This window comes from Uranotaenia lowii, chromosome 1, assembly GCF_029784155.1.
Source record: "Uranotaenia lowii strain MFRU-FL chromosome 1, ASM2978415v1, whole genome shotgun sequence".
NCBI lineage: Eukaryota > Metazoa > Arthropoda > Insecta > Diptera > Culicidae > Uranotaenia > Uranotaenia lowii.
The window spans coordinates 204,248,783-204,273,923 of record NC_073691.1 but is presented as its reverse complement, the minus strand read 5'-3'; the positions used below and the strand labels follow the sequence as shown (position 1 = coordinate 204,273,923).

Below are 25,141 nucleotides of genomic sequence, written 5' to 3'. Positions count from 1 at the left end.
TCGAAAGTTATAAAATGATTCGGGTTATCGCAGAACATTTTCTTTTAAATATTGGAATAAAAAAGCATAAAGTTTAACGAACTGATAATATTGAACTAAATTTACAGCGCTAAAGAGGCTAGAAATAAAAAACTAAAAAAAATCAACTAAAAGGGTTGTTTCAATGGGAGGATTTTTTTTGCAAGCACGAATCTATGAACGACATCAATATGGTTAGCACACGTACAGATTTTGATAAACACTGACACTATGAATGATGGACTAACTATAACTATAATAATGCTGACGCATGGCATGACATTTGAGGGTGATTTAAATTTACAAATCAATCATTTTTTACAAAGGCTCTATACATATATACAGACATTCAAGTACACATTAGAATAGGAGAATAAGGGAAGAATCGGATTAATTTTGGTGTCCTTGTAGGGAAATCATTAATAATCAAATTTGATCGAACCAAACAGTTGTTAAGGAGTTATAATTAACACCAAAATCGAATACGCAATCAGTTATTGTACAACGGGAATCCTTTTCTACAGTATGACCCATGAAAGAATGCGAAAATCTGTCAACAAAGTTCAAAAACACTTTTCCTGCTATTTTACATGATTTAAATTTTTTTCATTCGCCATTAGCCATGTAAATAAACATATTACGAAACAATAATTCGATGTGTCCCTCTTCGTTATCAACTACTCTATTCAGGCTTGATCTGAATTGGGAGCATACCTCAACGATGGAAGCCTTCAGAGAATTGAGACATGGGTGAGGGGATTCACAGGCCTCCCCTTGAACATACGCCCATATCAACTAGTCGAGGGGGTTCAAATCCGGTCTGCTCGGAGGCCAAAGATCCTTCGATTCAAACTTTATATTCTCCTAGAGCCTGGTTTTGGTCCGTTTCGAAGTATGACATGAATTCAATCTGGTTGGAAAACAATATTTCCGGGTTCACCGAAGTTTGCTCGAATCTACGGAAGTATTCTTAAAAATGATTATGTAGATTTCAGTATTAGCTTTTACTCCAGCTTTTATGAAAGCGTCTTCAATCCATTCGAAGCAACCGCTTCAAATACCATGACTCCGGCGGGATACTTGGCAGTTAACTTGAATTTCACATTTTCTGGATCATTCTTAGCCTTTAGAAGTGAAATATCCGGATCCGTACGTGAATTCGACAACAGGTCAATCGAAAAAAGTTTCTCGCCTGAGAACACCACGGTCAGCTTCTTCTTCTTCAACTTTGACAGAAATCGTATTGAGCGCTCAAGTTGCAGTGTTTTGATTCTTTCTGCTATCAAATGGCGTTTTGCTTTTGCCTGTGATGATGCATAACGTTTTCTTTATCAATCGTTGCATGGAAGAATCATTAGCTTCCTTAGCCAGTCTCTGGATTCCCGATGATGACGTCATTCCTATCCATCTACTGAGCCTCGGTGTATGCAGCATTCTCTTACACGCGTAAAGCTTATTGCCTCCATAATTTGAACATCGATAAACTGCACACTTGAAACAAGTTGAGCACCACTGATTTTCAGTGTGTGCTACACGTCTAACTCTTACCACAACACAAATACGCATAACCCAAAACTTCGTAGATACAATCACAATTTACTTTTACGACATATTAAAAACCTAAGCAAGCTTAACATTATTACTCACGGGCCCGTTTCCTATCTTAATTTTCTAAGACAACATCCAAAACGCACAATCATTCGTTTCACAGCTCGGTTGCGTAAGGTATCACATAATCGGGCAGCCCTTTCTGCCTGCACTGCTCCACGGGTGCATAACAATGACCCGGGGCACCTTCGACGTCTGCTTCCGGCTGGATTTGTTGGCCATGCGACGGTTGAACGGCTGGCAAAAAACGATTCCAGATCCCAAACAACGGCCCTATAGAAAAACAAACGTTGGTTTGTTTTTTCTCAAGAATTTCTGCAGCGCTAATTCTTCACTTACCCACTGGGGGCCGTCGGTATTGGCAAGCTGGTTCTACTTTCTGCTTTGTTCAGTTTGGCCATGACCCGTCGTGGCAGGATATTGTCACCTTCAACTCTTCCGTTGCCAGGGAGTTGGGCAGAATTAACGTCCGATTCGTGCTAACCGACTTTTTTTCGCTCACATGCAATCAGCAGAAGTGGAGTGGTCCGGTCCTTTACTGGCAACAGCTTTTGGATGATCGGATGGCACGAAACCTGAGCCAAAATGTACTTTGCCGGATAATTTTGCGCCTTTTCTGGCCACGATGTTGCTTTGTTTTTGTTTACTTTCCTGTCTGGAGTGTTTGACATTCCACACTCTTAATTCTAAACACTGAATTTTGGCTCAAATGAACCCAATCACTACACGCTCAAAATTAAACAACAAGCACTAATTATGAATTATAACACTACGCACTTCATCATTTCATTTTTCACAATAAACGGTATCTGCCGTGCCCCAACATAATTTCCAACGTCAGTTGTTTACATTCAAACGAGTTTTCTACTCGTGGGAGTGGCCTACCTTGTCTTTTTTACCGTGAAGGATGAAGCAAAAGCACTTACAAAAAATATCCTCAAAAATTGCCAAAAATAGTTTTAAAAATTTTCGCATTTTCTATGGGTCATATTGTATAGCTCCTATTTTTCCATCAAGATATTTCTAAATCATATTTAATTGAACTCAAATAATTACTATGAACTTAATTTTCTTTTGAAAAAATTCAAATCATTCCGTTCGATAATATTTCAGTAACAAAAAGCTACTTTGAAAACCATTTGAATAAGTAACTTTGATAATTTTTCAGTTGTAAGTACCTACCATTAAAAAAGAATTAGAGAACTAAATTGGCAAAACACAGTTTCGTTCAACAAAATCCTAAATTTCGGGATCCTAACAGAACAAAACTATAAAACAATTGAAAACCAAAAATTTAGATTTGAGTAGCAGCCGTACAGAAAAGGTAGCGAACAAGCGAACTGAAAACGGTTATGCCGCGTCTGATTCGTGTCTGGGTCTGGGCTGCAATCCGTACCTTCTGGTAGATCGAGTACAGCGTCGGTAGCACCTGGTAGCCCCACTGGGACTGGGAGGCGTACTTTTCGGTGGTTACCTGGGCACCACCCTGCTGTTGTTGCTGTTGCTGATTCAGCTTCTGCTGCTGCTGCTGTCGGAGCAACTGTTGCTGGTGTTGTTGCTGTTGCTGAAGCTGCTTCTGCTGCTGCGATGGTTGAGAAGATCGTTGTTCAAAGTTCATGTTCGATGCCGAGTACGAATTCAAATAGGCCGTTAGCACACGGTTGTGGTGATTGTGGTTAGTGTTTGGCGGTAGATCGTTCGGGTACGAGGGAGCAAAGTTAGGCGGAAGGTGTTTGTCAGTATCACTGTTTTTGGCAGCTTTGGAAGAATACGGGAAGTTTTGGGAGGATTGTTGGGATTGGTGTGGTTGCTGCTGTGGTTGACGTATCGGATGGTACCGGTTGTGGTAGTAGCTGGAAAAGCTAAAGTCAACTTCACCGCGATGACCGTAGTCACTTCCGGTACCAGCGACGCCTCCCAACAGAAGCGAGCTAACGTCCACAAAGGGAATCTGATGGTACGGCTGTTGATGGATATAAGGCGAAGTAAACTCGGCAGGATCTAGCGCCAAGCCGGAAGCAGCCGCTTCTGCCGTTTTCAACAGGGATCTACCCTGCTGGAAGATAACTGGCTTGCCAACGTTACCAGTGGCGACGTGCTGAGCATTTCATGATGGTGTAGTTTTTTTTTTGTAGTTATAGTTGTTAATGAGATGCAATGGTGATTGATGTGATGAATGGTGATTCGTGGCATATTTTGGCAGTACGTGAGATGAAGCGGTTTGTATACGCAATGAAACGAAACAGAATACACATGAAAGACAAAACAGTTCAGGTTATGGGCATCAATTTGTATCGTCATTGTTTCATTTTTCTAGTACGATAAAACATTGATGTGCCGACGGTGAAACGATTATCCTGTACAGATGTGTGAGTGCATGGGAGGCAGGGTGCGATGTTTGGTGTTTTGAGTAAAGCCTGAAGTATTCAACGCAGCGTTCAGCTGCAGAATTGTATCGAAGGAGTAACTCGATTGTCTAACCAGGTCTTCGAATGCACAACTTATTATCTTGGGTTTAATTTTTAAGCTGATATTATTTTTGGCTCATTCTTAATTATGGATAAAGTCTCTGATATTGTCCTTGACATCGCTTTCGACAGCGTATTCAAAATCGTCTTCGTCATTATTGTCTTCGACATAATCTTGGACATTATCTACTACTATCGTCTTCAATATTGCCTTCGAAATCGTCATCGTAAAATCACGCCACTTGTCAACGTCTTCGACATGGTCTCTGACATGTTCTTCGACATGGTCTTTGACATGTTCTTCGACATGGTCTTTGACATGTTATTAGACATGGTTTTTGACATGGCAGTGTTCATGGTCTTCGACATAATCTTCGAGATAATCTTCGACATGGTCTTTGTAGAGGTCTTTGAAATGGTCTGTGATATGATCTTCGACAAAGTCTTTAACATGGTCTTCATCATGGTCTTCGACATGGCAGTGTTCATGGTCTTCATCATGGTCTTCGACATGGCATGGCAGGGTTCATGGTCTTCGACATAATCCTCATCATGGTCTTTGTAGTGGTCTATGACATGATCTTCAACAAAGTCTTCGACATGGCCTTTAAAATGGTCTTCATCATGGTCTTCGACATGGCAGTGTTCATGGTCCAAGACAAGGTCTTCGACATGGTCTTTGACATGGTCTCTGGCGTAGTCTCCGATATGATCTTTCAATATTGTCTCTGATGTTGTCTTTGACAATGACCTCGACGTAGTTTTCGACATCAATCTTGATGTTGTCTCGGACATCGTCTTTAACAGTGCCTTTGATACAGTATTTGACGTATTTAACGCTTTCTCCGACATCGTCTTATATGGTCTCATCAATGTCTTCGATTTCGTTTTCGATCTCATTTTCACAAACGGTTTTGACACTATCTTGATCGTGTGGAGTCTTGTCTTCGATGCAGTTTTTCACTTTGTTTACTAAAATCACTTGGTCAACTCGTTCTGCAGTGGCTTTTACCATGTCTTTCGTAATGTTCCAATCTTGTCCTTAGCTACGTATTTGACTTTGTCTATGACTATCAGAACTTATCTAACTTCTGTTTTTCCTCTATTTTAAATCGCTATACTGCCGTTCGAAGCATAATTGTCACACGTTACATTTTAAGATGTATCGAAATTTTTGAAATATTCAACATAAACATATTTTTTAGAGTATATTATATGTTTCAATTGAATAATGACAAACAAAAGTTTTGAAATAAGTCGACCAGACACCAAAATATCGACAAATTTAGCATGTACCTAACATGTGACACTTATGCTTCCCACGACGCAGTATATTACCGGCACGATTTCCCAAAACTTCGTCCTGAATTCTCCGACAAAAATCAGCATAAAAATGATTTGAAAATGTAATGGTTCGATATTTGGCTACGATACTCTAGATCTTTTCTGCAAACTATGCATGTTGGTTCTGATGTTGTATTGTCCCACACACACACAAAACCACGGGGAAAATCCCACACGTTCACACTCAAAGATGTTTGCCAGAAAATTGAGCAGTAAAACCAAAAAAAAAACCAACAAAACGCTTTTTTGTGGCTAAAATGAAATCAATAACATGGCTACGCTAATGTCTCGCTTCGCTTATTGCGTCAGTGTAATGGTGCACCGTTTCGAACGCTAATTTTGAGAAAACGTAAGATTTGCTAAGCTGCCTGGTTTGAATACTCTCTCTTAGTTTTTTTTTCTTCTAATATTCATCTCTTGGACTGGAGGAATTCAACGGCAGGGAATTTGTTAGTCAACATACTAGACAAGCTACTCACCTTCTTATTGTAAGTATAATAGTTAAAAGTCTTTAGATATGTTCCTAACGATAGAATGTTGCATTTCGGGCAAAGCTCCAGCGCTTTCTGCTGCATCAGCTCCAGAATGTAGAGGAAATCCTCCGCAACGTAGTGATCCTCCTCCAGGAAGACTACTAAACCTGTTGGGGGAATAATTTAAGTTTGAAAAGTTAAGTGAGTAAACGAAAATAAACGAAAATCCGCTTCCGAAGCGGTACCTGTGTGATATTTGGTAACTTCTAGCTGATCGAAGACTCGGTTCGCCTTCCACCACCAGTGGTGTTTGGTCTGGGTGAACTTGGCCTCCCGGTAGTGACCGTACAGATCCGGGTGCAGTGCATTGTTGCACTTTCGCAGCAGAGCCCTGAAAAAAGAAAGAAAACGAATCAGTTGGAAAGGTAATAATTTTTACTCTCTGGAGCCACTTTTGAACTTTTAGGTTATGTAAAAGAGCGTGATCGATCTCCCTGATATGAAAGTTAATCGCCGTAAAGTTTACTATCCAGCTGAATGATTCAACAACCGCCATAATATTGCCAAGTTGTTTGTTCTATTGTAAATTGCGCCAAATAAAGTTGAGTTCCTTTTCGGCCCAATAAAAATGTGCAAAATTTGGTGGGGATCTGAAATGGGCAGTAGCAAAAAATCCAAAGTTTGTTTGGGAAATAGTATGGCAAACTGACTTTTTTGTTACAAAAAAAAAAACTTACAGCTTAACTGTTGCACTGAACTCAAATTCTTGCTGCATCTTATTGCTGAAGCTTGAAAAAACAACTTTGCCCAAAACCGCGAACCTCTAGAATGCGTCAATCAAAAGTTGTGACGGTTTCAAAATTGAATGATTTAAGTTCATTTTTTTCACATCTTTTCAAATGGCATCCCTGCACTGACTGTGGGGTACGAAGGAGCTAGAGTGCCTATAAGAAGAGTGACGCCAATGTCAAAATTGGAATAGCGATGAGCTGTCAGTGTCATTCCAAACGAACAAATGACCTGTCAAATTTAGCTTGAGAAGAAAAATAAATTGCGAGTATTGTGCTCATGCCGCATAATTTTTCCTTTGCCGGAAGCAAAATATACATCCTCCTGCAGAAAGTGAAACTGTTTTTCGCAAATATTTAGTTAGCTCCTTATGTTTCAACGATTTTTACTCACGCTGCACACTCGACAACTAGCTGTAATTTCGAAATGATCTGGGAATCCACAGAACTTTGTAACGAAACGTAACGAAAAGTAAACAAAAGCATCATTTCGCAAAAGTCACTTGAAGGCTTAAACTGAACCAGTGCTACCAGCTGTAAATTCCATTGTTTCCAAAGACATTTATTTTGTTTGGGATAGAATGTCGTCACTCTCCTTATAGGCACTCTAGTAGGAGCCATTATACGTTGGAAACTAGCTGGCGTGTTTTCCCATATGCATGCAAAAGTGTTTTCCTGTTGAAAATCTCGAAAAGGGAGTCGATATATAATCGACATAAAATGGGACACAAATCGATCATTTTCCACGTGATTTGTTTCGAATTTGGTACAACTTCATCACGGTAAGGTGGGCTTCCATTGGAAATCGACGTAGAATATGACACAAATCGATCATTTTTCTAGTGATTTCTATTCTGCGTTCTGCATATGGGAAAACACGCCAGCTAGCTTCCAGCGTATTATGGCTTCTACCTCGCTGTCAGTGCAGGGATGCCATTTGAAAAGATGTGAAAAAATGAACTTGAATTATTTAATTTTGAAATCGTCAGAACCATTGACTGACGCATTTAAGGGGTTCACAATTTTGAACAAAATTGGTCTTTCAATCTTCAGCAATAAGATGCAGCTTAAACAATTTGAGTTCTGTGAGGCTTTAGGTTTTTTTAAACCAAAAAGTCATTTTTTCCATACTTATTTCTATACAATCTTTGATTTTTTTACTACTGCCAATTCCTAATCTTAGAGCCACTAAAATTTGCACAGATGTCATTGAACCTCATAGGAACCCAAAACCGTTTGATACTTTTTTAGCCCGATTCTATAGTGTTCACAAAACAACAAGTGTTTTTTAGATTCTCAGAAAATGGTCTGACGAAACAGAGCTTTTGGAAAGAAATTCGTAAACCATCTATTTAGATCATTATAAGCCAGGGTTTGTACTGATTCTTGGTTCAATTCTATCCTTGCAGACCAATTGAACTTAAAAGTTTCCCAAGTTTTTGTCGCTCTGTGGAGCCACTCTTGGTAAAAATAGAGGGTCAAAGAAAAAAAATCTATTATTGTAATACAAGAAAAGAAATAGCACAAAAATTAAGAAAATACCTCAGTGAATACATAGTGCTCAGGCCAAAAAAGCAACACAACACGATCGTTCGGGCCGTGTTTGTTGGCCCGATCCCATGAAGATTCACCATCAAAAAAGGAAAAGTCCCTCTAAAAAACAGGAAAAATAAAATATGATACACAATGACGTTATAAAATGCAGTCGGAGTGCGGAACAAAAAATGCGACAGGAAGGGAAACAACATTCGTTGATGTTTGTTTTCTCTTTTGCTGCTTCAGACACTCAATTTCATTTCAATTTTGTTCCTTTGACCATCTACCATACTCCGTAAGATAAAATTTCAATTTAAATTGGTTTTTCCCGAAGAGATACTAGTGTTTTTTCTTCTAATTTTGTAGTGCATTTTCAAAAGTCTGAGAGACAGCAAAAACACAAAAAAAAAGTTGGATTGAGCTCCAAAAAAGAAAAACGTAACCGATACTCACTGTTCCTTCTTGATGTCCCGCGGGCAATCTTCGGGATCCGCTCCGGGAAACTCACTGGGGTGCGTTTGTATCGAGAAGGGATAGAAAATCTGCGGGAAGAACAAAATAATTTTCAATCTTAACTGCTACAGTGTTTAGAAAAAAAAAATGGTTTGAACGTCACTCACCTGCATCACCTTGCAAAAGTCTATACTTTGCACCAGATCGTTGATATCGTCGTCGAAAAAATCGTGCGAAAACACCAACATCGTCCGGGAGATGTCCTTCGCCTGGGCCAGGCTGACGATCAGGTGCCGCAAATAGGTTATCCTTTTGTGTACCTGGGTTTCGATAGAGAAAATTAGAATAAAAAAAAAGTTATATAAGAGTGTATAATTCAATTTTACTTCTTTAGAAAAGATGATAAAACTGGGCGTGTTTTCTTTGATATGTATATTGGAAGTTTCTGAGGAAGAAGTATTACACGTTTTTCTTAGACATTTGTTGGTATTTAGCTATAATCAGTTCATAAATATCTAAATTGCAATAAGGATTTATCATACGAAATTTTTCGAGACATGATAATTTTATATTTAAAATTTGTTACCAAACAATAAATATTAGATGCAAGAGGATGTTTGTGATTGGCTTAAAATTTTCAGAGAATTCTAAAAAAAAAGTTTAAATAAAAGCTATTTTCCCATAACTACTTTTTTTTTCTAAAATAATTTAATTTGATTTGTGTCATATTTTCTGCAAATCTTTGCAATTCTTCTCAAACAAAAGTTAAAATAAGATTTCAAAAGAGCCAGGTGACTCAAAAAATAACCTAGTCTTTTCAAATTGATTAGATTTAACTCAAGAGCTGTTCTCGAAAGAAAGCGATGAAAACTGATTATTTTTGGTTGTAAAGTAAATATTGAAGCTGTGCGTATTGATAAATGTTCAAAAACTTTGATAATTTTGGGCATTGGTCGATAAAACGAATCGTCGTGGGCAGATTTATTCTGCACGAATGATGGATCAGAAAGTTGTTTTTTTTCATAAATTTGTTTTTGAAGTCTTCGGTGTCCAAAATAATAAAAATATTTTAAGAAATGTGTTTTCTGACCATAGTACTTTGAAATATACAAGGTAGGCTATTCCGCTCTCTTTGAACGTATTGGTAAGAGCCCCTAAAAATAGTTATGGAAAAAACTGGCAAATGTATGGAATTTTTCAGAAAATCAATTTTTTCCTCAAATTGACAATCATTAAAATTATGAGAAAAATATGCATTGATGCATTTTAATGCAACGAACAATATTTGGCTTTTCAAAATCGCTAAAAGTAATATGCAACGGGCTTTTGATCGATTTAAAACTAAAATTTGGTGATTATTTTTCCTTGTGTGGTCCTTTTCTTGTGCGGTTTGAACAAAAAATTCAATCAAATTGATTATTTATCACAGAAATATGAAGTATTTTACATTTTTATCAAATTTTGAACATAGACAGAAGAAAATATTTAATTTTTTGCCCTCAAAGAAGAGGGACGGTGATGAAAATTTCTTTTGAATGCTCATTATTTATGGTTCAGATCCGGAAATCCAAAGCAAAAAATAGTTTCCGATGAGCCTGAAGAATCAATCTTTAATCTGAGGCCCTTTTCAAAGGAATCGAATAGCTATTGATGGAGAAATTAATAATTTGGATTGGCATTCTATATAAAACTGCCAAATTTTCATAACTATTTTTGTTGGTATGCAAGCATGCTGTGTATACATACATGGAGCTTTCAAGTGAGGTTAAGCGCAATCCCGCATACGAAAAAACTATATCTCAAACAGTCTATACGATACATCTACAGCTTCAGAAAAAGTGATTGTCTCTGTTAACGTAGCTGTTTTATTAAACTTTACTTCGACGAAAAATTTAAACGATAAAAACGATACATGAACCTTCATGTGCAAAAGTGATGGTATTTTGGAAGGTGATAGAATGGTATGAACCATTCCCTTCAATTTTACTGTAACCGTCAAAATGATCTCGAACCGTTTTCCATACCGTTCATGACTGCTGTCAAAAATTAACGAAACGCCTGTCAGAGATGCCAAATAGTTTTGCAAAAAATCAATACGCATTTATGAAAATATTTCTTATATTTTTTATATTCTGATACGGCCCTATAGAGTTTCGAAGAAAATTATTGAACTTGGAAGATATGCACGAGGTTCTCACTTTTCACAATGCTCTTGAAAACACTTTGAGTGAAATTATGCACGGTTATTAGAGTGTGTCTATCAGACTTAATTACAATTTAAGTTCATTTGCCATTTTTTGTATTAAATAGAATGCATCTTAAGCAACCTTATTTAACAGCAACAAATACAATTTCCTACAAAATAACATTATTCAACATTTTATATAAGGTAAAACAACGAGTTGTGTTTTGAAATCAATGAAATTTTCCGAATGCAACAAACACTTGACGTGAATTTTTGGCAATTCCCTATGAAATCTTTCTATTTTTCTCTTCAGTTGGGGATAGAGCTATAGGAGTATTCATGTCTTCAGTTGGGGATAGAGCTATAGGAGTATTCATGGTGTTTTTTTTGTTGGTGTAAACTCCAGCAATAGTTATAAAAAAGATTTTTACGTGAACTTAGATTATTTTATGTGTGTTCTACCGTAGATGCTAATCGATGACAGAAAAATTAAACTGGTGTTTACATGATGCATTCTTGATCCAAAACATTGAATTGTATTGAACGAAATTTCTTATTCGAATCAACAACTTGTTATTGTTTCTTAAATATTCTTAAATATCTACCAATAATCATACTGATCATCTGAAATATTTACCTTAAAATTTTGGATCAGAATATCTATTCAAATATTGCAAAAACATTGTACCTGGCACCACTGATACAGACGTTCAATTTTTTGCATTGCTGCGCCGGGAGGATTTGTTTTTTTTTCGTTACTTGAGCGGCGAGGAAAATCGATGGTAACTCAACCTGCTGGGGCATTAACTATAAGCGATTGCAAATGCTTGATGGACGTGTACATCAGGTAAGTGAAAATTAAAATCGTTTTAAAGCAAACCCGATAACTCCGTTTCTCATGTTCCAGGTTACGCTACCGGGAGCCGGACAGTTCACATCCGCGCTATGGATTGCTGGGCACCGAAACCTCGATCGGGACGTACAGGGCATGCTGATTGAAATATTGAACAGCAGGAAGCACGACCATAATGGACTGCGGTAAATAAGATGGTAATATTAAAAGAAATAAAATGAAATGATACAATAAGAAATGATTTGCCATTCCTATCCGAAAATCTCTCACAACATTAGAAAAAATTGCTTTTGTGTGCGTGTTCTTTTCAAGAACGATTTCTAAAACGGTTTGAATAACGTTCGAATCATGAAAGTCAAATCGTTACAGAACTATTGACGTAAGCGTTTAGGCATGAGAGCTCCTCGAAATAACTATAACGATTACAATCCGATGATCTAATTACATTTTCCACTATCGGTTTTTAAACCTAACGTGGACTGCATGTAGAACAGTTCTTCCATACAAGTGTTTAACAGTTTTTAACAATTACATAACCTAACGACATATTAAAAATACTGTGAATTTGGAATTCACGATTCAACTAATGTATTTCACAGTTTGAATAATCGTTTGCTAAGCGTATTTTTGCACTTCATCAAATCGTCTTTTTACTATTTAAGAAATCGTTCGGCAACAATCCTCATTTATGCGGGATGGCTTACCTGTTATTTTCCATTTACTATGTTTTCTGACAACCTTCTGAAAATGCAATGGAAAAAGTAGCTATAACGTACGTTCTTTCCATTGTGATTTTATGTTTTATGTTTCATGACGGCCGTGTAAAAGTTCTGGATCGTAGCAAGCTGTGCTCGAGATCGGTCGCATTTTTCTGTCGCCTTGTTTTTCGTTTGCGGTGTTGAAATTTGTTTGCCAGCTGTTCAAAACATTCAATGGGATTCTAGATTTTTAGTTGATTTTTTTTTGTTAATTTTGTTAATTGAAGCAATTGAAAATAAACTATGGGACTCGGTAGGCTGTGCTTGTTCGTGACAGACGTGTTTTCGGTGGTGCAAAGTTTTCAGAAGTTTTTTATGCAAAAAAAAAAATTGTGAAAAATTGTCAATGATTGGATATGGTCCATTTCCTTGACTTCTGCTTTCTTTTGGCTGCGATTCGCAGGGCAATGAAGAAAATTGCTGATGGAAAAGGATGAATCCCAGATTCCCCGGCATCTTGTGAAGAAAAAATACGACGGAAAGAAATCTCCTGAAGGATGCGCTTTAAGAATGCAAATGTGGATGGAGGATGGAGTGTGATTGATTTGGAAATTGGGAAGCGTTGTTATTTTCTTGGATCCGCGGAATCGAAATCGCCTTTCGGGAGTCATCATTGCTTCGCCAGCGGAAGAACGGATTGGCTTGGCTTGGAGAGGTTTGCTGAGAAGATTTAAAGACCGCCCGCTGTCTAGCTTTCTGAGAAGACCCGAATTACATCACAAATTTTAAGAAGCTTAAGTCACAATCTTTGACCAATTGGTTGAAGATAATTCAAAGCTCCATCATGGTATACATTCAAATGGTATTTTAAAGAGAAAGGAAGAATGAGCTAGCTGAACCCGGTGATATTGTTTAATTTATTTGAATTTATGGAACACATCATTATTATTATATTAACTAGTCCGCGGAATAATTCATGCTCTGTGCCCGAATAGCATTTGATGATAAGACGTTTATCTTCCTATGTTGGTAATTTTACATTCGTTCTTACCAATAAAATAAAAATGATCTAAAGTAGATGTATTACATTCTGAAATGAAAGTATCTTGATTGCAGATGAGTATCCACCTTTTTTTTCCTTTCCTACAATATGAGCTCTTTACCCGTTCAAAGAAGCTAGAAAAGGCTCACAAATCGTGCTGAAAGGAACGCTTCTTTCCAACATGTTAGGTGAGGATATAACCGATTTCCATAACACAACCGGCAAGCATCATCTCGATTTCTGAAAAAAAAAACATGCCACCACACTACTTGGAAAGTTGCCCTCCGGTACGGTTGATTTATGGTGATTTTTCAATCCGAATTCGGGGCCCAGTCTGTTGTTGAGGAGGAACCTTAAGCTGGATATTGCCAGAATGTTTTTCACCCACGCAACACAACATTCGCACCCACCTAGCTACAACTATAAAATGAAGAGCAAAAAAAATAACGCTTAAGTCGGCTCGTTTAACAACATACACACACCATAGGGAGCACCAGAAGCAATCAGAGGAAAAATACTTTGCACCATGATCGCATGATGGTTTTCGTTTCGTTTCCAGATGGAAAAATACGCATAGCATACATACGGAAAGGACGTCCGAGCATTTTTGGAGCCGACACGGATACGGAAGCTGGGAGAATGACGTAAAATCGTGAACACATTATTAAGGCTCTCTAAAGTGGAACTTTGTATACATTATTCAGCCCCAATCCAACAGTTGGGGAGTTTCACCAAGCATTGTTGTTTGTTACAAGGTGAGATACTTTGTTTTTGTATCGAAGGCATGTTTCATTCAAAAACATATTTTAAATTTTAGTTTCTCTTTATACAATCTATAAAGAATATTGATTGATCATGACTACAAAAAGGAGTATTTCAGTTGAACTTGTTATGAGACCATAAAAAAACCTAGCATTATTTATACCAAGTGCTCGAACTTCGTTAAGGCGATGTCAAAAGTTGCCCCTAACCCTTTACAATACTCTCGATACCTACTCACTGCCAAGCTCTCTAAACGGAAGTAGTTAAGTGAACAAAATTCCATTTTGCACCATCAGCTCTAGCAAATCAACTCTGGTAAAATGTTTACCAAGATGTGTCGCTGCTGTAACAATTTATCACCAACCGGGAGGGAGGGGAGAAGATCGAACAGAATAACAAATGGAGTGCACCGGAACTGTCTTTTGGCACAAACAATGTAATCGTTGTCGATATACCATGTATCGTGCTGCTGTCAGATCGATCGGGGACGCCAGCACATTTCCCAAACAGTGGCCGTGCCGCTATTATTGATTCAAGTGTGGGGGCAAAGACACGAGTCGATTATTTTTTAATTCTTCCAGAAAGCCACGTAAGGGGGCAGCATCTTTTATGAATTTCTATTTGATGACCTGTGTTGTTGTCCACTTTTAAATTGAAATTCTTATAATGGAATGAATGGTCAGTGGTATTGTATGATAATTCAAATTTGTGAAAATATTGTCGAAATTGTCAAAATTGTCAAAACTGTCAAAACTGTTAAAATTGTCAAAATTGACAAAATTGTCAAAATTGTCAACATAGACAAAATTGTCAAAATTGTCAAAATTGTCAAAATTGTCAAAATTTTCAAAATTATCAAAATTTTCAAAATTTTCAAAATTGTCAAAATTGTCAAATTGTCAAAATTGTCAAAATTGTCAAAATTGTCAAAATGGTCAAAATGGTCGAAATGGTCAAAATTGTCAAAATTGTCAAAATTGTCAAAATTGTCAAAATGGTCAAAATGGTCAAAATTGTCAAAATTGTCAAAATTGTGAAAATTGTCAAAATTGTCAAAATTGTCAAAATTGTAAAAATTGTCAAAATTGTCAAAATTGTCAAAATTGTCAAAATTGTCAAAATTGTCAAAATTGTCAAAATTGTCAAAATTGTCAAAATTGTCAAAATTGTCAAAATTGTCAAAATTGTCAAAATTGTCAAAATTGTCAAAATTGTCAAAATTGTCAAAATTGTCAAAATTGTCAAAATTGTCAAAATTGTCAAAATTGTCAAAATTGTTAAAATTGTTAAAATTGTCAAAATTGTCAAAATTGTCAAAATTGTCAAAATTGTCAAAATTGTCAAAATTGTCAATATTGTCAAAATTGTCGAATTGTCAAAATTGTCCAAATTGTCAAAATTGTCAAAATTGTCAAAATTGTCAAAATTGTCAAAATTGTCAAAATTGTCAAAATTGTCAAAATTGTCAAAATTGTCAAAATTGTCAAAATTGTCAAAATTGTCAAAATTGTCAAAATTGTCAAAATTGTCAAAGTTGTCAAAATTGTCAAAATTGTCAAAATTGTCAATATTGTCAAAATTGTCAAAACTGTCAAAATGGTCAAAGTTGTCAAAATTGTCATAATTGTCAAAATTTTCAGAATATTCAAAATTGTCAAAATTTTCAAAATTTTCAGAATTTTCAAAATTGTCAAAATTTTCAAAATTTTAAAAATTGTCAAAATTGTCAAAATTGTCAAAATTGTCAAAATTGTCAAAATTGTCAAAATTGTCAAAATTGTCAAAATTGTCAAAATTGTCAAAATTGTCAAAATTGTCAAAATTGTCAAAATTGTCAAAATTGTCAAAATTGTCAAAATTGTCAAAATTGTCAAAATTGTCAAAATTGTCAAAATTGTCAAAATTGTCAAAATTGTCAAAATTGTCAAAATTGTCAAAATTGTCAAAATTGTCAAAATTGTCAAAATTGTCAAAATTGTCAAAGTTGTCAAAATTGTCAAAATTGTCAAAATTTTCAAAATTTTCAAAATTGTCAAAATTGTCAAAATTGTCAAAATTGTCAAAATTGTCAAAATTGTCTGTTTCAACAGGAAACTGGATGGGATTCGGAATTTCCCCACATGAATCAAATAACACCGATTCTTTCTAGATTCTAGTTTTAATTTCTAAACTAAGTGTAAGTGCCAAACAGATGCACACAATGCGAGACGGACTTGCTAATCGAACTGACTTGGATCATCTTCAATCAGCACACACAATACGTTCTCGCCCGTCTGCGAACGGTAAAAAGACACAATGGGTTCGGTCCGTCTTCTATCATACTCGCGTTCTCGTGTGGCGGCAGTGCGATATGCATTTTAATTGCGCTTGGGCTGACATGGTGATTTTTTGCATTAACATACCGCCCGCCTTGAAATACTTATGTAGTTTCAAACAAACAACAGCACATGAAGGACGATTCGACCCATGCTGGTTGAGCCAAATTCTTCGACTGACGATCCACATTCAACTTTGGCAACTGAAGTTTCTGCGATGATGTTGATTATGAATATGAGCATAAGTTCCAGCTCCACGACCCTGTGAGAAAAGCGGATAAATGTCCGAACTGGTTGATAAAACAGAAGAATACTTAACTAGGAGAAGTGGTGGGATGACAGGTCCGACCCGTCCGATCGCAACCGCGTCATCCCTGATTGCCTTATTGCTGGAACTCAGCTCAGACTGGTTGTGTCTGGTTGCACTTTTGCAACTTCGAACATGACGATTGGATTGAATTTAGCAGGACTGGTTGACTAGGTAATCGGATTGCTCTGGACTGCATATCTGCACAGGACTTTACTGGACCATACAGGAAGTAATAAGACAGCACTGGACTGTACTGGACTGAACGGGACTAAACTGGGTTCTACAGGACTTCACGGGCCAAGACTTGCCAGATACACAAATAGGAGCAGAGATTTGTAGACAAAATGGTGAATTTGAAGATGCTCTACTGCTGACGACAGTACTTCTGATGACTTCAAGTTGAATTTCTTCAACGTGGATACATCGGCTGTAGTCAACTTGTTCATCTCCAACTGCTTTGCATTGATATAACCTTTCGCTGCTTTTGGCGAAATGTTAGCCAAAACGTCGTTTATGGTGATATTGATGATCTCGTATGCTATTTCCTCTTGCTTCTGGTTCGAATCGCTGGTTTGTTGCTCGACGTTTTTTGGTTAAAGTAGCTGTCGAGAAACGGAAACTGCACACATTCTGAAGAACAGTACCCGTTATGATCCAACCAAATACCGAGTTTTGTAGATTAGGACCTGCATTCGATATTTTAAAACGTCCGTCAACAAGCAGGTCAAAGAAAAATTCGGCACCAATTATAACATCGATTTTCCCTGGCTTGAAAAATGTGGGATCAGCCAATTTAATGCTGGGCAAATTCCATGGTTTGATGTCCAGATGGTGAGCGGGGAGTGTGGTTGTGAGCTCCGGAAGTACATTGAAGGTCATTGGGGCGTAAAATGAAGAAATCGACGAGCAACGTGGGGAAACTGTGGCAAAAACTTGTTCACGTGAAACCTTTTTAGAGCCGCCAATGCCCTGTACGGTAACGAAATCGGGTGCAGTTTGGAGTTTCAAACGTTGACAAAAACTCTTAGACATGAAACTATACTGCGAACATGAATCCAGCAAAGCTCGAGCAAACTGTTTGTTCCCGAGCTGGTCCTGGATACAAATGACTGCTGTTGACAACAAAACTCGGCGCGCTCGTTTGTAAGACTGCGTAGGGTGTGCAATGGTGTGCAGGATTTTTCCAGGGAGGTCTGTGGTGTTGATGGGTGAGGTGTTGTGCAATTGTATGGCAGAAAGTGACGTCGAAACTTCCGGGTTAGGAGGGTGACTGGTGATTTGATTTGTTGTTGGTTGGGATGATGGGATCGGTTGTTGGGATTGAGTTTGCGGAGTTTGAATACTGGAGGGGTCGGGCCAGTTCTGAGAATGCGAGACGGAGGATTGTGGATCTGCATGCAGCAGGGAATGATGACGCGAACCGCAGTGATGACAGGAACCTCTGGCGCATGCACGAGCCATGTGACCGGGCGACAGGCAATTCAGGCAAAGTCTAGCCTTGAACACTAAATCTCGGCGTTCTTCAACTTCCATCTTCAAAAATGTTAAACACCGAAAAGCTGAATGGAACAACCCTTCACAAAATGGACACTTACTGGAATGTTGAACGGTTGAATGACAGACTCCAAATCTTGATCGATTATCCAAGCTTTCAGCTGGACTAGAATTTTCGTACAATAGTGTCTGAAGAACGCTGCAGTGGTCTTTCAGGAAGGTCAGCAATTCTGAGAACTTCGGCACTTCTCGAGAGTTGTGGAAAGTTTCCCATTGACGTAAAGTAGACGGGTCGAGGCGAGTACAAACCATGTGTACTAACAAAGTACTCCAATCTTCTGTTTCTTCCCCAATTTTTTCAAGCATTTGAATGTTTTTCTCAAATTGGCTGACTAAGTTGTTTAGGCTTTCGTAGTTCTCGATTTTCATAGTCTCAACCGCAAATAATGAGTCGAGATAAGTTTTGACGATTGTTTTTTTGTTTTCGTAACGCAATTTCAGAGATGACCATGCGATAGCGTAATTGGCTGCAGTCATGTCGACTGAAACTACAGCTTGAAGAGCTTCTCCAGACAAAGCAGAACGAAGGTACGAAAATTTGTCCATATTCGTCAATTGATCGCTCGAATGGACAAGGCTAGTAAACAAATCCCGGAAAGGCACCCAGTTGTGAAGATTTCCATCGAAAGAGGGAAGCTGTATTTCTGGTAATTTTATACGAGCTGAAGTCGCAGACATAGTAGACACCGTAGAAGTATTTGCAGCTACATTTACAGCGATTTTCGTTGAACATATCAATGACTGGAGGTGCAGTAGCTCACCCTTTAAATTGCAGTAGTCGTCTTCTCTTTCCATGGTGATAATTGCGTTCTCCCTTTCTCTAGCATTCCTCAATGCCAATTCCTGCTCTGGATCATCATCTGCCCCGGCCACATGGTCGGTTAAAATTTCTATTTTAGTACGCACTAGTTGGAATTCTTTAAATGCACTGTTTAATCGTTCTAATCGTACACTGATATGCTCACGAGAAACTACATTATTCTTTGCGCTTCCAATGAAATTTCGCACTGACTCAAACACACGGCTCAGGTTACTTTCAGTCTTATATAGTTCACGCAGTTCTCGTGACATAGTTTCACTGAACTTTTAGTTTAAATTCCAACTAGGCTACGTATCACTTTTCACTTCACTTTGACAGATCGAATCTACTCTACGTCTCGCAACTGAGAAAAAACTCACTATAAACAGAGGTTAAACTCAACGCAACAACGTCTAATGCAGGAAACTCAATAGTGCAGAATATAACAACCGTCCCAATTTTAATTTTTTACCGATAACTGCTGTGTATTCAACCAGCCACCCTATCTGATAACAGAATGCGCACAATTTAGTACTGAACGTAGAATTTTCTAGCAGATATTCACCACAGACCTAGTACCATGCAAAATAATCAAAAATTGTACTTCCCAGGGTATCCTATGTGCATCTTTTCATTATCACATTGGCTAACTAGTATCACAGCACAGAAGTTAGTACATTGATTTCACGCAACGGTTTGGGTCATTTTTTTTTTATCAAGGAATCAAACACTTAACAAATAAGCGCTCTTCTTCAGCAACTTGTGCCACACCACAGTTCGACGACCTGTACAGTGGTTTTGGTTTTCTTTTGTTTGACACTTTATCGCGGTTAACTGGCTTTTCGGAAACTAGCGAGTTCCCGAAATCCGGATTGTCGAAGGACCAAATGTTTCAACAGGAAACTGGATGGGATTCGGAATTTCCCCACATGAATCAAATAACACCGATTCTTTCTAGATTCTAGTTTTAATTTCTAAACTAAGTGTAAGTGCCAAACAGATGCACACAATGCGAGACGGACTTGCTAATCGAACTGACTTGGATCATCTTCAATCAGCACACACAATACGTTCTCGCCCGTCTGCGAACGGTAAAAAGACACAATGGGTTCGGTCCGTCTTCTATCATACTCGCGTTCTCGTGTGGCGGCAGTGCGATATGCATTTTAATTGCGCTTGGGCTGACATGGTGATTTTTTGCATTAACATTGTCAAAATTGTCAAAATTGTCAAAATTGTCAAAATTGTCAAAATTGTCAAAATTGTCAAAATTGTCAAAATTGTCAAAATTGTCGAAATTGTCACAATTGTCAAAATTGTCAAAATTGTCACAATTGTCACAATTGTCAAAATTGTCAACATTGTAAAAATTGTAAAAATTGTCAAAATTGTCAAAATTGTCAAAATTGACAAAATTGTCAAATTTGTCAAAATTGTCAAAATTGTAAAAATTGTCAAAATTGTCAAAATTGTGAAAATTGTCAAAATTGTCAAATTTGTCAAAATTGTCAAAATTGTCGAAATTGTCAAAATTGTCAAAATTGTCAAAATTGTCGAGATTTTCAAGATTGTCAAAATTGTAAAAATTGTCAAAATTGTGAAAATTGTCAAAATTGTCAAAATTGTCAAAATTGTCAAAATTGTCGAAATTGTCAAAATTGACAAAATTGTTAAAATTGTCAAAATTGTCAAAATTGTCGAGATTGTCAAAATTGTCAAAATTGTCAAAATTGTCAAAATTGTCAAAATTGTCAAAATTGTCAAAATTGTCAAAATTGTCAAAATTGTCAAAATTGTCAAAATTGTCAAAATTGTCAAAATTGTCAAAATTGTCAAAATTGTCAAAATTGTCAAAATTGTCAAAATTGTCAAAATTGTCAAAATTGTCAAAATTGTCAAAATTGTCAAAATTGTCAAAATTGTCAAAATTGTCAAATATTGTCAAAATTGTCAAAATTGTCAAAATTGTCAAAATTGTCAAAATTGTCAAAATTGTCAAAATTGTCAAAATTGTCAAAATTGTCAAAATTGTCAAAATTGTCAAAATTGTCAAAATTGTCAAAATTGTCAAAATTGTCAAAATTGTCAAAATTGTCAAAATTGTCAAAATTGTCAAAATTGTCAAAATTGTCAAAATTGTCAAAATTGTCAAAATTGTCAAGATTGTCAAAACTGTCAATATTGTCAAAATTGTCAAAATTGTCAAGATTGTCAAAACTGTCAATATTGTCAAAATTGTCAAAATTGTCAAAATTGTCAAAATTGTCAAAATTGTCAAAATTGTCAAATTTGTCAAAATTGTCAAAATTGTCGAAATTGTCAAAATTGTCAAAATTGTCAAAATTGTCGAGATTTTCAAGATTGTCAAAATTGTAAAAATTGTCAAAATTGTGAAAATTGTCAAAATTGTCAAAATTGTCAAAATTGTCAAAATTGTCGAAATTGTCAAAATTGACAAAATTGTTAAAATTGTCAAAATTGTCAAAATTGTCGAGATTGTCAAAATTGTCAAAATTGTCAAAATTGTCAAAATTGTCAAAATTGTCAAAATTGTCAAAATTGACAAAATTGTTAAAATTGTCAAAATTGTCAAAATTGTCGAGATTGTCAAAATTGTCAAAATTGTCAAAATTGTCAAAATTGTCAAAATTGTCACAATTGTCAAAATTGTCAAAATTGTCAAAATTGTCAAAATTGTCAAATATTGTCAAAATTGTCAAAATTGTCAAAATTGTCAAAATTGTCAAAATTGTCAAAATTGTCAAAATTGTCAAAATTGTCAAAATTGTCAAAATTGTCAAAATTGTCAAAATTGTCAAAATTGTCAAAATTGTCAAAATTGTCAAAATTGTCAAAATTGTCAAAATTGTCAAAATTGTCAAAATTGTCAAAATTGTCAAAATTGTCAAAATTGTCAAAATTGTCAAAATTGTCAAAATTGTCAAAATTGTCAAAATTGTCAAAATTGTCAAAATTGTCAAAATTGTCAAAATTGTCAAAATTGTCAAGATTGTCAAAACTGTCAATATTGTCAAAATTGTCAAAATTGTCAAAATTGTCAAAATTGTCAAAATTGTCAAAATTGTCAAAATTGTCAAAATTGTCAAATTTGTCAACATTGTCAAAATTGTCAAAATTGTCAAAATTGTCAAAATTGTCAAAATCGTCAAAATTGTCAAAATTGTTAAAATTGTCAAAATTGTCAAAATTGTCAAAATTGTCAAAATTGTCAAAATTGTCAAAATTGTCAAAATTGTCAAAATTGCCAAAATTTTCAAAATTGTCACAATTGTCAAAATTGTCAAAATTGTCAAAATTGTCCAAATTGTCAAAATTGACAAAATTGACAAAATTGACAAAATTGACAAAATTGTCACAATTGTCAAAATTATCAAAATTGTCAAAATTGTCAAAATTGTCAAAATTGTCAAAATTGTCAAAATTGTCAAAATTGTCAAAATTGTCAAAATTGTCAAAATTGTCAAAATTGTCAAAATTGTCAAAATTGTCAAAATTGTCAAAATTGTCAAAATTGTCAAAATTGTCAAAAGAGTCAAAAGAGTCAAAATTGTCAAAATTGTCAAAACTGTCAAAACTGTCAAAATTGTCAAAATTGTCAAAATTGTCAAAAATTGTCAAAATTGTCAAAATTCTCACAATTGCAAAAATGGTAAAAATTGTCAAAATTTTCGAAATTGTCCAAATTGTCAAAATTTTCGAAATTGCCAAAATTGTCAAAATTGTCAAAATTGTCAAAATTGACCAAATTGTCAAATGTGTCAAATTTGTCAAAATTGTCAAAATTGTCAAAATTGTCAAAAATGTCAAAAATATCAAAATTGTCAAAATTGTCAAAATTGTCAAAATTGTCAAAATTGTCAAAATTGTCAAAATTGTCAAAATTGTCAAAATTGTCAAAATTGTCAAAATTGTCAAAATTGTCAAAATTGTCAAAATTGTCAAAATTGTCAAAATTGTCAAAATTGTCAAAATTGTCAAAATTGTCAAAATTGTCAAAATTGTCAAAATTGTCAAAATTGTCAAAATTGTCAAAATTGTCAAAATTGTCAAAATTGTCAAAATTGTCAAAATTGTCAAAATTGTCAAAATTGTCAAAATTGTCAAAATTGTCAAAATTGTCAAAATTGTCAAAATTGTCAAAATTGTCAAAATTGTCAAAATTGTCAAAATTGTCAAAACTGTCAAAATTGTCAAAATTGTCAAAATTGTCAAAATTGTCAAAACTGTCAAAATTGTCAAAATTGTCAAAATTGTCAAAATTGTCAAAATTGTCAAAATTGTCAAAATTTTCAAAATTGTCAGAAATGTTAAAATTGTCATAATTTTAAGAATTGCCAAAGTTGTCAAAATTTTCAATATATAAAAAATGTCAAAATTGTATGTTTTTTTTTATTTTCAAAAGTTCAGAAATGTCCTATAATGTTTGATTTTCTTTTCATAAAGATGCCAGAACTTCAAATCTGACGGAGACTCCAGTCAAACACGAAAATGGCTCATTTTCAAGTTCGCGTTCTCATTAAAACCTCCGGAAAAGCAATTTCCCATTGATAATCTAATTCACAGTTAAATCATTACCTGGAGCCGGAGTCGGTTGTGCGTTCTACCGACCGAGTTCCTGACGAGAAAGCCTCTCCTCTTTCATCAGTGATGTCACTTAGCCGGGCCATTAGGCACGGACCGGTTGGTGACATCGTGCGAAATGAAAAGATATTTTCATTTGCTTCAAATGTCAACTCAACTGGGGGCTACCTTTGGGACAGAAATAAAAAAAAAACTCATCCACCAGTCCGGCCGGAAGCTTTTAAGCGTGCTAATCGATGTTTATGGTAATTAAAAACTGATTAGCAACAGCCATTTGCTTGAATGAAAACGGTCCCGAGCTTTGTTGTTGGATACAATTTTCCGACATCAATCTAAAATTACAGCTATTGTGGATTCTCAAATGGTTTCAAGTATTTTAAACAAAAAAGTCATAAATCTAAAATAGTCGTCAGTTGATAAAATCAAAAACATCTGGACAGATGTAACTGAAGTTTAACGACAGGGCATGTGTTTAGAAACACAAAACAAAACAAATCGCAACCCTGCAAAGAGAACTCATTGATGATCTGTCATTATGTGCGGGAGCCATTACATGCATCCCGCTCATACGCACGAGCAATCATATGACGTCATCCTGCGCCTTGCCGATGTATTCATACGCGTATTCGGTCGTCCTTCCTGTAGTATCGTAGTTCAGGTTAATATGGCATTTTATACCATATTTCCCTTCTTACTTTTCATATTGAATTTATGTAGACAAGCATGCCTTGAAAACTAACATTGGTCGTTGGACAATCAGGAGTACCAGACAGCGCGGCGTGTGATTAACGACATTTGGACTATCAGCAAGAGATAACGGTTTAGTTCCAGATCAGATCCTTTTCTCCGATACTACACTTCCGCAGTCGGAAAATAAACACGCATCCTAGCACATGTGTTGTTAAGTGAAGTCAGTGTCGTCACCGGTAGAACACGCGAAAGAAACGTCTAGTTGTGGAAGTCGAATTGGTGCCATGGCAATGTTCCTCCTGGAGTATTCCATAGGTTAGTGAATATTCGGCCGTGGGCCGTTCCTTAGGAGCATCTAGGACCCACAATTGGCTATCCTGCCAGGAGTTTGGGAGTTGCTCCTCTATGAGTGGTACTGCTCTGCCTCTTTTGAGTCGCACCGCAGGATTCATCCGAAGCCTGTTTGAGGCAACGTTAGGGATGATTCCTACTTGGCTCGCTCATAACTGTTGAGAATTGAAGAATGCTAACGTCGAGGATTTATGAATGATTCTGGAGATCCTGTAAGGAGTTTTAATACAATCGCTTTGCTCAAAGAAAAAAGGCAATAAATTATGACGGACTAAACGATTGAAGAAGAAAA

The 25,141-nt window shown here is 36.1% G+C and overlaps 1 protein-coding gene across 15 annotated transcripts in view; it reads right to left on the bottom strand.

Moving 5' to 3' along the window:
• Positions 1 to 25,141, bottom strand: part of LOC129744513 (alpha-1,6-mannosyl-glycoprotein 2-beta-N-acetylglucosaminyltransferase) — a 519,113-nt gene that overhangs the window by 3,057 nt on the left and 490,915 nt on the right. For 12 of the 15 annotated variants that reach the window (XM_055737104.1, XM_055737126.1, XM_055737113.1 and 9 more), the window contains exons 7-11: positions 8,856 to 9,008; positions 8,689 to 8,777; positions 6,157 to 6,302; positions 5,918 to 6,078; positions 3,023 to 3,724 (exon numbers count right to left, since the gene is read on the bottom strand). In XM_055737104.1, the coding sequence (XP_055593079.1) occupies positions 3,023 to 3,724; positions 5,918 to 6,078; positions 6,157 to 6,302; positions 8,689 to 8,777; positions 8,856 to 9,008 (1,251 nt within the window). The remainder of the gene's footprint in view (positions 1 to 3,022; positions 3,725 to 5,917; positions 6,079 to 6,156; positions 6,303 to 8,688; positions 8,778 to 8,855; positions 9,009 to 25,141) is intronic. The other 3 variants (XM_055737175.1, XM_055737185.1, XM_055737193.1) reach the window with 3 other exon arrangements.